The sequence below is a fragment of the Apus apus genome, chromosome 4 (genome assembly GCF_020740795.1).
Source record: "Apus apus isolate bApuApu2 chromosome 4, bApuApu2.pri.cur, whole genome shotgun sequence".
Classification (NCBI taxonomy): domain Eukaryota; kingdom Metazoa; phylum Chordata; class Aves; order Apodiformes; family Apodidae; genus Apus; species Apus apus.
The window spans coordinates 6108067-6122163 of record NC_067285.1 but is presented as its reverse complement, the minus strand read 5'-3'; the positions used below and the strand labels follow the sequence as shown (position 1 = coordinate 6122163).

The window sequence follows — 14097 nt, the reverse complement described above, 5'->3', positions numbered from 1 at the left end:
AGATCAGTCAGGCCTAATAAAACAGCCTGTCACAAATCATTAATTTTTTATTAGGTTTGCTAAAATTCTTTTCTTTAGCCCTGTTGGTTAGTTTATTTAGGGGATGGCAAAAAGCCCCAAAAAAGAGCATAATTCTCAGAGCTTGACTGATAGGAACACACTTGGATTCTCACCTCCCATCCAGCTGGATCTTCTCCCCACAGTTCAGAAATACTCCTTATAAAACTCAAATGTCAGGAACACAGAGACTAAGTTCTTTTTTTAGAGACTGCAGAACTATTTGCAGGAGAAAAAGCCCACACAGCTCTTTGACAGGGACAGACAGAACCCACACAGTTTCCTGCTCAGAGCTGGGTTTTCTGCGTGTTCTCCCTCTAGAACTGACACCAGAGTTTTCAGAAGAGCTAAGCCCCAAGTATTTACCTGTACCAGGGCAACGTTCCCTTGTGTGCTCCTTCTGCCTGTCTCATGCTTCCCTTTGTATCACTAAACATGAGAATTGCACAATGTGGAGCAGCAAGTTGGCAGAGCCTTCTTAGATTTCTAGTCATTTCTCTGTGTCCAACTAGGACCCACAAGTCCCCTTCAAGGTATTTTGGCTTTAGGGGCCATCCCTAAGAACATCTGGGTTGCTTGAGGAATGCCACTTACACATGCTCCTGGGCAACCTGCATGGTCAATGGGCCATACAGGGACTGTAGATGGGTGCTGAGTTGAGTTTACAGGTTTGGGTTTGGGGGCATTAGTTAGCAGCCTGCATACGTGTTAGTAAAATGGAGTAATAACTGTATAGAAAGGGTAATAAATTTTAAAAGCTGAAGAGCCTTTGCTTAAAGAGGAGTTTCTGCCTGGAAAAAATGTTATCAAGCCCTATTGAAGCAAGATTTCTGGAGCAGGGAATTGCATTCTTTCTCTGGAGATATGAGAAGCAGGTCTCCTACATTCAGTGTAAATTGCAGCTGTGCAAATTAACTTAAGGGAACTAGTAAAAAATGTGGGAATTTAGATTCACTTGAACATTCAGATATGGGGAGGTGACATTCATTGTTTAATTCTTGTGTGCTTCAGACTATGGGATGGTTGAGAACACTTCTGACAAAAGAATCTTCCTTTCTGAGAATGAAGTTTTGTCAAAAATTAAGGGGTTTGCAGGAAAATGTCTACTATAGAAACATCATTTTAACAAAGTAAAGAATGTCAATTTACTGTACTCATTTTGTTTCCCTGATATAATCTATCTTAATACTCTATTTGATATGTTCTATGATAATGTTTTGACGTTAGAGAACTGAGATGACTCAAATGTTATCAAAATGAAATATTGCAATGTCTTTAAATCAGAATTTTCTAGAACTTTGAAATACTGACTCTCAGCTCCAGTTTGGAGGAAAACTCCACTGAGATATTTTACATTTGTAGCAAGGTGATAACCTTGATTCTTAAGAGCTCTGTTCTAAAGGTGGGTCCCCCATAGAAATTACTGATACTGAAGCATTACAGACAAATGTTTTCTGTTACCTACACCACTGATGGATAAAATCTCTTGATACCTCCCAGGTTCAGACATCATAGCCTCTGCATGTTCCTCCAAGAGACCTTATGGGTCCAGAAAATGCTTCCAAGGGAAGCATTGTCTCTTTTGCTCTTGTTGCCAACGACGATGTTAAATGCTATCCAGGCACCTTTCAGTCCGAAGCCACAAACTCAGTTCATCTCAACAGCCTGTTGAACCATCCAGTACATGGTAGTGCATTTTAAACACAACTAAACTGCCTGGATCTGTGCCAGAAGCCTAGCTGACTTTGAGGTCAAGAATAAGAAGTAAAACATTTGGGCTGTGCTTAGTTTTACTATTTTAGATGATAGTTGGTTTGATTTTTATGAGATTTACTGCTTGTTTGGATTTTTAGTGGATTGTATATCTTCAGTATACTTTGTATCATCTGGATTGTTTTTGTTTGTGGCATAAAGGCCAATGATTTCTTTTTGCTCATTCATCAGCTTCAGATAAACACAATGCAGTTAAAATACAAGGCAAAAAAAGAGAGAGACGCCGTAATAGACAAACTAAGGGTGCTTACGCAAGGGAAAATTCAGCTGCATCCAGGGAAGTCACAGCACCAAACAACTCCCTGTTAACATGTGTAGCAGTGAAACATGCACCCAGCCTATATAGAGTGGCCCACAACACCCAAGACAACTTGTTGAAATAATCTAAAATGTGCATTTAAATACCCAATGGAGGATGTAAGCAAACGTGTATAGAGAGTGCCACAATTGGGGATGCCCATTCGACACCACCAGAAGGAAGTCAAGGTGTGTTTTTTTCAATTTAGTTAAGATCCTTTTAATATGCTCTGACTAGACATACACTGTTTTATATTCCCAGAGTAGCACCAATGGCCTTGACATATGATAGTCAAGCCCTGGGGATCAGACTTCAAAGACTAATGCCTTCGCTTCCTCTGTCCCTTCAGGGCAGGGGATGTTATTAAAGCCTGTTATTAACATACACATTCTTTTTAACATATAAAATGTGTTAATGAAGTCAAGTTTCAGCCACTCATCAAGTACTGCCTGACCTCTTATTTAAATAGTAGGCAGATATTCCTGCAATAAACATTTGTTTCCAAAGAGTGACTTCTGTAAGCCAACGTTGGTAGGACTTTAGATGCCAGTTGTATGCCCTCTGGTATCCAGATAGCAAAGCCAGCCTGGCTCTGCTGGGGAGTGGCTTGCATTTTTGCTTGTGAAATCCCCATCTCTGTGGTTCTGAAGGCTTAAAAATTAAATACATCTGCTGTTCATTTCTAAAAAGCAATGGGATGGTTTACACAGCACTTGTCAGGCTCGTGTATTCGTGGCAACGTGCAGATGATTTATGTGCAAACATGCCGTGACAGCAGGGAAGATGGGCACAAAACCATTATCACGCTCCGTGGCTATTCAGAGAGTCACGTTCATGAAAACAGGCTGCAGGAGATAAAGACAGATTAGCATGGATAAGAGGAGCTATGTAATGTGATTCTCTTCTGAGGGCATGCTGTGGGCTTTCTGTTGTATCTTATAAACCAGAGCCTTTAAAGACTGCTTTGTGGAAGTACTGCATCCCAGTGGATGGTGGGCACCTACCTGCTTTTGAAATTCCAGCCTCATGCCCTCCTTTTCATTGGGATGACGTGGAACGGGATTCATAAAGAGGTTCCTAATGGTCTTGTAAGTGCTTGTTTTAACCACAGGTTACTCAGGAGTATCATCTAAGACTTTGTAAGGATAAAACAAATTTCCTGGTTTTTTTTTTCTGCTTTCCCAGGTGAGAAGGGCAGGATGAAAGACAGAGAGGAAGCATTATCATTCATTCTTTGAAAACAAACCATTTTCACTTGCTAGTACAACCAAACGTAGGTGGGAACAATGTGAAACAAGAATGGTAATCTTGGGTGAACTTCCATGTGAAACAGGTCTGGACATGGTGAAACTGTTTGACTGTGAAGATAGATGAGTTAGATACAAAAAATTCTTAGGGAAAAGTTTTATTCATGCTTTCATATTAGGAAGAGACACTCCAGGAGAATAAGCAGTTCCGTGTTTAAAATTTATATTCTTTTCCTGCACAAAGACGTGGTTAATCTCTGGAACTCAAATCTATGTGAGGCAAAAGGGCATCCAACAATCCAGGGCATTTACCAGGAGCATAAGAACAACCTGAATTTAAATAGCATAGATGGTAAAAAGGAAGAAGAAATTTCAGAAGCAATATTCCTTCATGTTTTGTTAGCCAAATCTAATTAATACAGCATGGGAAAAGTTCCTGATTTCCAAATACTTCATCAACATCTTCGTAAGATCTTCATCTGGAGCTGCCTGCAGTGTGTCCTGTACTAGACAGACCATTTGTTTAATTGAATATGGCAATTCCATACAGCTGCATATTCTGTGACAGGAGTCGGGAAAGGAAAGCTGGGAAGAGGCAGAGGAGAAGAAATATAAACTTTTTCTGGGTGGAAATAGGACACTGACCATTATTGTTTGACTTTTAATATTTTTTTGAGGTTTTTTTCACTGCTTTCATGTGCTGTGTATTCAAGGCCTTGCAATCAGAGTGTACAGAGCTCGGTACCCTTGTTGGGAAGGACTTGCAGGAGAGCCGAGCTACTGTTGTGAAATGGAAGACACAAACTCTAGTCGTCCTTCAGTGATTTGTGGATAGTTTTCCTAAACTGTGGATTAACTAAACTGCAGATAATTCAGTTGAAGGCAATGAAATGTTTGGCCATGTTGGGTGAGCCAAGCCTGGCAGCACGGGGTGGGATGCAGGCTTAGCAACTCAGGCAAGGACAGAGCGAAGTGTGAAGCCAGCTCAGCCATGCTTAAAGCCCCCTTGCACAGTGGCATGAGACACAAAGGGAATATGCTACAGGCATGATGCTGGAATGAATTCACCCATCATTGTGTTTAACTCTGGGTTATGAAATACCTTTAATCAGCTGAGCAGAAGCATGGCTTGATCCTGTCATTAGCAGAATTAACAGGCTCAAGGCCTTGGCTTGAGCTTCTTGCTCTCTCTTTGATTTCTCATGTAATTTTGGACAAGCCACTTAATAGTTCATTGGATAAACAATATGCAGGTACTTTACTACCTCCTCTAGGTGTTAAGGGAGTGACTATATTCTGAATAATGGAGGCCAAAAGAAGTGGATGCCTTAGGCTACGTATCTCCTACTTGCAAATGTTTTACATGTGTGCCTCTGGTTGTGTCTGTCTCCTGGCAGGCAGAGATCAGAGCTAGATTTGCCACCTAATCTCACAAGATGATATGAAAAACACCATGCATTTTTCAGTATGTAGGATGTAGAGCAAATGATTTTATTTCCTGTAGGACTGGTTGACATGTTAGAGAATTAGCTTCACTCCTCGGTTTACAAATGCTGAGTTGTTAAGTGCATGCAAGGGAGTGGAGCTGAGCTTTCCTGCTGCTGCTGGGAGCCCACCTTTTGTCATCCTCAGCAAACCAAGAGTTTGAAGCATTCAGACCCTCCAATGCCACATGATGGAACTCTGATCTTAAACATGGCACATCAAGTCTTGCCCTAGAAGCTGCCTTGAAGACTGCAAATCCACCTCTCCAGAGTAGACAGTGCAAAGGCAGCAATCAATGTGTGAAAAGCTTCCCTTCGCAACCTGCACAATTACTGACCTATTCAGAGAAACCTCCTCTTTTAGCTTTTAGCTCTGCTAGACAATTTACCCTGTCTCAGCTGTCTCACTGCATTATGTCCTTCAAACCCCCTCAAATTAACGTGTGCTGGCTCCACAAGAAAAGCTGAGAGAGGAAAGGTCAGGTCGATTAAAGCAGTTGATCAGAATCTTTAACATAAAGACGTCACAGGCAAAACAGTAACGCTACTTCACGCTCAGCTAAGAGCAAATGATTCATCAGGCAAGGCTGCTTATTTTTGGAGGATGGCCACAAAAGGGGAGAGAACACGCTGGCTGTATCGATCATGGTTGCAGCAGAGCCCCTCTCCACTTCTGATGGCAATTTAATGCCAGAAATACATCATCCAATGTAAATACATCAATATATATTTTGCGTTGAATGGATTTTAAAAACATTCTAGCCCAGCTTAGCAGAATAATTTCAGCTCTGCACAAATCTCAGAGCTGTCGTTTAGAGCAGAGGGCTATTTTGCAATGCTCTGCACAGCTTGGTGCTGCTAAAGATGAAACCATTTTGTAAGGACTTTTGTAAAGGTGGCTGGTGAAGGAGGTATGCTCTGAAATCTCCAGTGCTTTGGTCTAAAGTGTAGACCTTCAGTGGGTGAAGATGTACCAGTGCTGAGCAGGTGCAGCCAAAAGGGTGCTTTCATCTGGCTTATACCTGCTGTCTCCTGTGTCCTGGTAATCCAGAAGTCCAGGTTCAAACCCTGTAGCTCTCAAAGGCTCTCAAAGATCCCTTGAGAGAACGATGTCTCAAAGGGATCATTCTGCAGAGACACCAGCCCACTTGCTTCCTTCCCTTCTTGCCTTCTCCTTCCCTCCCATCCCTCCCCCAGTGCTAATAAATATGTACTTAATTAATTTAATTCCCATAGACATTTGGTATCAAGGCACAGAACTCAAAGTTTACAAGATAAATGAGTGTGAGGAAAAACATGAAGCAATAGTTCAGGGAAGAAAATGCAGCCAAAGAGAATGACTGGAAAAGAGAAGGACATGGGAATTCCTGGAGGAAGGATCATTCTCCAGAGAAGCATGTGAAGGGAGGCAAAGAAGTGTAGGTCCAGTGTGACAAGGCATGAGGTCAGGAGCATCAGGGAGTGTGCAGAAAGGCCCCTGGAAGGGAAGAAGAGGAGTGAGTGGAGGTGGCAGCCTGGCAGGCAGGAGCAGCCAGGCAGGGTGATCCTCAACACCTTGCAGCGTACCTGAGACTTCAGCATGGAAGACCAAGCATCATATGCTGCAAAAAAAGAGCAGGACACCCTCTCCCAAGCTGTGGCTGGAGATATGGGAGAGGAAATGACTTCAGCAGCAGTGTTTGGATGCAGTGAAGAGGGGAGGTTGAAGAAGAGTTCATTACAGACCCAAAGGGTATATCTGTAGTGTGTAGTACAGCATAGTGTTGAGGCAGCTGCAGCTCTCTGTGCTTTGGCTGAAGATTAATTCCTGGAAAAGGCAGCAAAGCTGTACTCCTAGAAGTCCAAACAAGCTAGTTCCTTCATGGCTAGTGCAGGTATGTCTTTGCTACATTGCATATTGTAGACGTACAATAAGGAGTTTAAAATAACTCAAGGCAAGCTCTGCAATGACAAAACCATTGGTCACTAAAAGCAGAGGAATAAAAGATGATGTGCAGGAGAAACACTCCTGTGCCAAAGGTGTGATCAGAAACACCCCACAGAGAGCAATGATTCACCATTTTTTCAAGGCTCAGTTTTTTTCTGTAATGATCTGCTACCTTTTGAGTCAATGCCCTGCTAATTTAGCCTGCAATATCATGTAGTACCCAGCACACTCTCAGTCTGCAGTTTTGACTCTACCAGCCCCTCTACAGAATTAACTCAGCTCTGAATTAGTCATTCGACGTGCCAGAGCATGTAAAATAGACTCAAGTGAATCAGATTTTGTGTGCAGGGACTGAACTGCAGTAAATACAGCAACTCAGAGAATCTCAGTCTGCATCTGAGCTTTCACGTCTGGTTGGGGAAGCTCTTTCTCCAGTGGCTGCCCAGCCTCTCTGAGCAGGATAACACACACACGAGCTGGGAATGAACCCCCCAGCACCACATCACATCTCCTGCCCTCTGCTGCAATGCTGGTGTGGCAGCATAAAAAATGTGGAGGCATAAAATAGAAACCCAGGGGAGGGCTGGAGTAAAAAGTGCCCAATTGCAGTTAAAAAGACCCAACAAAACAACAAACAAAAGCAAACAAACAAGCAAAAGCAAGCAAGAAAAATCTAAACACATGCTCTTAGGCTGAGCTGTTTCAGATCTGAGTGCTCATCTGACTGCCTGGCTGAACCTGAACCAGCAGTGTGCCCAGGTGACCAAGAGGGCCAGCAGCATCCTGGCTTCTGTCAGCAATAGTGTGGCCTGCAGGACTGGGCAGTGATTGTCCCCTTGTACTCAGCACTGGGGAGGCCACACATCGAATACTGTGTCCTGTTCTGGGCCCCTCACTACATTGAGGTGCTGGAGCACATCCAGAGAAGGGCAACAAAGCTGGTGAAGGGTGTGGAGCACAAGTCTCATGAGGAGCAGCTGAGGGAACCGGGGCAGTTTAGCCTGAGGAAAAGGAGGCTGAGGGGAGGAGACCTTCTTGCTCTCTACAACTACCTGAAAGGAGGTTGTAACGAGGTGGGGGTTAGTCTCTTCTCCCCAGTAAAAAGTGATAGGATGAGAGAAAATGGCCTCAATTTGTGCTAGGGGAGTTTTAGATGGGATATTAGGAACAATTTCTTCACTGAAAGGGTTGTCAGGCACTGGAACAGGCTGCCCAGGGAAGTGGTGGGGTCACAGTGCGGAGGTGGAGTGGAGGGAAGGGGAGACAGGGGAAGCGTGTGTAGCATGAAAGAGTAACTCCAAGAGAAGGGAGCTGGTTAAGCTCAGATGTGGCACCTAGAGATGCCAGTGATGCCTGCAGCAGGGTATTTCTGAAGGGAAGTTGATGAGGGTGATTCCTCAGTGTGGAGGGGCTGATGAATCTTGGACCTGGTTCTGCCCAAGCTGGAGGAAGCCAGCTAAGTCATTCACTTTGAGGACCAGTTCAAGAAATCTCGGGGAAGAGGGAGAAGGGGAAAAAAGAGCCCAAAAGAGGTTTTCTCTTCATCATGATGTTACATTAATTTTTTCCTACTGAAGGACTCCGTGTGGCATCAGCAGTGGTGCCATGTTGGCAGTCTATGTAACATGAGGGATGGATGGCAAGAACTGAATTTTGGTCTTCAGTTTCCAGTGCTTCTTTTGGATGGAAACAGGGCTCATCCCAAAGCCAGAAGGCGGGAGATCCAGGTTGAAAAAGATGTGAGCTGTAATTTTACAAGATTGTTTGACTCGTGCAAAGTGACTGACAGTTGGGGCAGAGGTGATGTTGGAGATGCTCAGCTCAGCACTGTCCTCTGAACTGGACCTGATGGGCTCATCTGAACTCCCAACCTTTACCAACCTGATCTCCTGCCAGATGCCACCTCCTTGGACTGTGTCAGCCCAGACAAGCTCGGGCTTGAACTGTACATCTACCCACAATGTCTCAGCTTTAATTACTAGGGATATCCATAAGAACTGCGACTGGGATGTTAAACTCTGGATAGGGCTCTGCCCCCAAAGCAATCTAATCCTCATATTTCTTTCTCTGCAGGGGGTGGAGGGAAACGCAAAGGCAAAAGCAAAAAGTGGAAGGAAATCTTGAAATTCCCTCACATTAGCCAGTGTGAAGATCTCCGAAGAACAATAGGTAAGAGCTTTTCCCTTCTTTGGAAGTATTGCATAAATAAAGCGTGCTACCAAAACTGGTTCAGCAGAATGGCATTAAAGGTACTCATCTTTCCAGGGAATCAGTTTAGAGATGGGCACACAATGCATATACCTCCCATGGAGCTGCAAACTCAGCATTTTCTGGTTCCTAACGATGCCCTGTGGATCAGGCAGGAGGAACTGGCATCATGCACTTGCTGGGCAGGGCTCTGGGGCTGGCAGCAGCCAGACCCTTTGCTTTGCATGCCCAGGCTCTAGGAGCCACAGGGACTTTACAGTTGGACAATAGCTGGCATATGGGACAGATGCTTTGACTCTGTACCTACCAGCCAACGTGGCTGTCAAAGGACTTTCAGAAATTAATCTCATCACACCCTGCATTCCCTTGTAGCTCTTTCACCGGGAGGAAATGAGACTTGATGAAAGCAGGGAGATTGCTGGTGTAGTTGAAGGTTAATATTCATTATATTCTGAATATACTGTTTGAAACAGCAGCCATAGCCCTCTGCCAGGCAGATTTGCTCAGCAGCACCTTCCTTTATTCAAACCACAACACTACTTCATGTAGTTTTTTATAAGACATGTAATTTATTATTTTTTTTTAATGACTTTGTTTTATCAATGTGGGCCAAACACTGCAGATTGGAAGGGAGCTCGCAGTGGCCGTTTCCATAACACAGCATTTTGCCTGCTCATACCTGCCAAAATTCAGCATTCTCTCAGCTGCTTCCTTGGCAAACAAGGCTAGCAGCTATCTCCTTGTAAATCCTCTGGCATTACTGATCTCACCACAAGAGGTTAACTTCAACAACTGAGGCTCCTTTTCTCCCCTGCATAAAATCCAGCCACTGGCGATGTATGAATGAAAGGCAAGAAACTCTTAACAGCTGAGATAACGGGCAGCATAATTTGTCTGACTTGGGGGAACTCCTGGGGTCTGGCTGACAGTGCCCTGGCACTTATGTACATTTGAAATGCACAGCGTGTTTATGCAGAGAAAATATGTGGAATGTTTTGAAACTCTTGTCATAGTTTCCTCCAGTAAATTTTGTTTCCTCCATCTTCTGCTGTCGAGCTAAAAGGAGGTAAAGAAAGGAGAGGCAGGAGGCAAGAGAGTAGGTTTTACCAGTTTATGGCCACTCTACAGACACACAGTCCCTGGAACAATTTCTGAAGGTACAGAACCTGCTGGAAGCAAATCTGACTTAATATATTGTAATTTGCATTGGGAATTCTGTCTGTTGTTCCATCAGCCTTGATTCCTGTGGGGGAAAACAGCACCAGATAAAATGCTTGCTCTTCACAAAGGTGTAATATCCTGAAATGAGTGATCTTAAAAAAAATTAAGCCTGCCAACGATTTCTTTTTTCTGAAATACGTTTGTGTGTGTGTGTCAGATTTGTCCTAAATGTAAATTGTTTTGCATTTTTTTTGGTGAACTAATTGGTGAAGTAACAGGGCAAGAGCCTTTGTGATGCTCCTGGGGGATCTGGCTTCACTGCAAAGATTACCTGTTGACTGAGAATTCTAGCAAGTGACTTTTACACCATTGGAAAGAAGGTCTAAATCCTTGTTCTGTGACTCTCATTTTTACTGGGCTGGATGTGATTACACAAGGAATGAGACACTGCTCAGCCTGACCTCAGGCACTGACCTTAGCCTGAGGTCAACTGTCATAGAATCATAGAATCATAGAATGGTTTGGGTTGGAAGAGACCTAGAGAAGATCATCTAGTTCCAACCCCCTGCAAGGGCAGGGACACCTCCCACTAGACCAGGTGGTCCTTGTTGGCTCCATCATTTTTCAGTTAATCCAGGTGAAGCTGAAACATCCCAGACAAAGAGTTGCTGTTCATAGAGTGGTCGACACATCTTGCAGCCAGACTGTCTGGGTCTATAGCATTGAGTTGTTTGCACACGTGCGGTTGATCTGAGGTCCTCAGGATGGATCTGGTCCATGTGCAGATCCATTGCACTGAGCTCTGGGTGGCTCATGGAGATCCAGGGTCAAGTACTGGTCATTGCAGTCTGGCCTTAAACCACTTATTTTATTGTCTCTGCTGAGGAAAAAACAACTCCCTTGGCATTAACACATCTTCATTTGATATTTTCTGCAAGTCCTTTATAAGGATCTCAGGATTTCAGGTGACAAGATGTTTCTGCAGGTGGTTTTGTGATCTTTCTTGAACCATCAGCTGAGTTCCTTGGTGACCTTAAGGATCCCACTGCTTGGTGTGTCTGCCCATCAGTCCCTCCCCTAACAACAACTTCTTAGCCCACTGGTCAGTGCCCATTGAATTTGATAATGAAATAGAGACTCCAGAGAGGCTTTTTCCTCCAATCTCTATGGAAGTAGACAACCCGCAGAGAAGAACAATTTTATACAAGGAAAAGGCTACAACTTCAGTGTGTTTAGAGATCAAGACAAATACTGGCAGGTTCTGCTCATCACAGATCTCTTTGCCATGTGTCCACCTCCCAGCACTTCTGGTCAGACACAGTCTGGCATCTTTGGTAAAAAAAAAAAAAAATCCCACTAAGTCTTAGAAGGTTGCATGAACTGGCAACAGAGGCTGTTGAGGTTTTGTTATACTTCTCTTTTTTGAATGCTCCCCAAGAGCCTCCGTAGAAAAGCTGGAGGCAGGGATGGGATGGACCTTCTGATTTAGAGTGGGCATGGACTGCTGAGAAGAAGGGCATGGCTTAGTTCAGGGCAGCCATAAGCCATGGCTGGAAAACGCTGCTGTTGTCATTGTGGCAGTGCAGCCTACCTGTGTGTGCCCACGTTTGGGTGTAAGAACGTGTGTGCTCTTGCACCCCACTAAGGTGGACTGAAAAGAGTCTGTGTGTCAAAAAACATGGTGTAGTGTGAAAAGAAATCTGTGAAAAACAGGAAGGCTGAAGTAAACCAAGGGTCTGCGACCTGTGTTGACACAATTATGAGTCAGTTCATACCGTTTGGTTCCCTCTGTGTTTACAGGAGACTCTGTGTTTGACTATCCATCAACTGGTGTCTCACTGAAAGCCGTGCTTAGTGAAACCCTTTTTTCCCCTCCTTCTTGTGCACAGACACAAAAATCAAAAACACCGGATAGAAACAGTGTTTTTTTTGATAAATAAACACTGGAAACATCCTTATTTAAAGTGCCATTTGGCCAAGGAGCTATTTTGTTGGATTGCACTTAAAAGCAACTTCTTTTCTCCTTTCTTTTTTGTCCAAAGTACGCAACACTTTTTGCAGGGAAATTCAGTTGCCTTCATTGTGTGCTAATGATATAGGCAAGTGGAACAGGGATGCTACTCAGATACCTTAACTGGGCTCTGAGAGGGGCTTGTAAATCTATACTTGTATACTATTAATGGCTAATGCTTCCATTTGCAGCCCTTTTAATTGTATTAAGACAATAAGCCCTTTCCAGGTTAATATTGGAATTTGCAGCCCTTTCAATCAATGAAAAGTGGTGTTTGAGACACTAGTGACAAGGACTCATGTGAGGGATGCTGCTAGTAGATGATGTTCTGCTATCTTTAAAATTCACAGATGATAGCTTAGCAAAAGGGAGATGTTTTGAGGGAAGGGGAAAAATAGCAAGGGCTCAGCTTTAAAAATTCCTCCATTCAACAAACACAACTTGAAGAGATGCCACAATTTAGGGGTACCCACGAAAGGCCATCAGTAAACAAAAATGTAAGAAAAAGCTGTAATTTTAAAGGCCAGAGTGTCTTTTTGATGATAAAAGATTCTGGATGTCTGTAAATATTTCTGAATGACGCAAAAGGTTCTTGTTGGTTAAAAGTGTGGAATTTTTATTTATTTTGCTCAGACCCATTCTGTGCTTTTTTCTTCCATAAAAAACCTGCTTGGGTGAAAGAGTTGATTCTTCTGATCTTTGGCAGATTTTCTTTCGCAACTGTCCAAATGCTATATAATAAATCAAGACATTTTTTTCCCCATAGATTGAAGCTTGTGGGGAAAGTGCCACAGAATGTGTCTGCTGTTTGTTGCATGGAGTGATTTGTTGCATTATTGCAGAAAACTTTAACTCCTTCAGTAAAGCAGTTTCTGGCTGTGTGTTGTACTCAGATGGAAGGAGAAGCCTGATGATTTGTCTTGTAAAAATAATTACATTCAGTGAGATTTCACAGTCAGAAGGATCAGTCCCACGAATGCTAATTTTGCCATGTTTGGTTTAAAAAGTTAAAAAAATTAAAATCCTCCCTTTGCCTTTTAACCTCTTAGGTGGCATTTGCATTCCATTTCTCCAGATTAATAGTAGCTTGAGCTTCCAATTGTGGCAGGTTCTTTTCAGCCTTGTTAAAAATACACTTCTGTGTGAGAAATGCTTTGTAGACATGGTGAACAGGGTAAGTGGGACAGAATCAAAGCCACAGAGTTCACTTGCTCACTTTTCACTAAAGCTGGCTCCCTCCTGCTCCCCCCCAGCCCAGTTTTTGTATTGTACTTTCTCAGACACAATCAAGACCTTCACCTACATGAGTCTTTTTAAAGTCACTTTGGAATTTATCTGCCTGGAGGCATACTGATGGAGCAGGCTCTGCAGTGGGATTCAGACTTACCTATATGAGGCTTTTTGAGCCACCAGCATGGGCACTGGTAGCAATCAAGGTGCAGCAGTATGGACATCAGTGACAGAGAGATGCTTCAGTATTTATCCAGCTTCCTAGAAACACTTTGCAGCCTGCACTGAGCTCCATCCTGTGGCAGAAAGTCTGCTACTATACCCCAGTTATCTCATTTAAAGAGCACCTCTGCTCTGCTCCACAGTGCTGGTACATCTTTCACGAGTTCCCACCCGCAATTCTCAGGTTCCTTGGCTTCAGAGGTTTGCCAGCCCTGCAGAGATGAACACATAGATGAGGGGTCTTGGAAAAGAAAAGTGAGCATTTCCAGGCTTACTGGTGAGGGAAGCTGCCTCTGAGAGATCAAGTGACAACACGTGCATATCAGTGTTCATCAGGGGTGATGTGTCTGTGTCTGCCCCACTTCAGCTGGGGATGGCCTCAGACCAACGGGGGGATCTGCTCAAGGAGCAGAGATGTTGTTAAAGAATTTGAGTGCACATGCAGATCCCAGAGTCTGGTGTCACTCAGAAACCTCAGG

The 14097-nt window shown here is 43.6% G+C and overlaps 1 protein-coding gene across 1 annotated transcript in view; it reads left to right on the top strand.

The window, feature by feature from the left end:
• Nucleotides 1–14097, top strand: part of GRK5 (G protein-coupled receptor kinase 5) — a 164914-nt gene that overhangs the window by 59419 nt on the left and 91398 nt on the right. The window contains exon 2 of the mRNA XM_051620120.1: nucleotides 8860–8955. Within this exon, the coding sequence (XP_051476080.1) occupies nucleotides 8860–8955 (96 nt within the window). The remainder of the gene's footprint in view (nucleotides 1–8859; nucleotides 8956–14097) is intronic.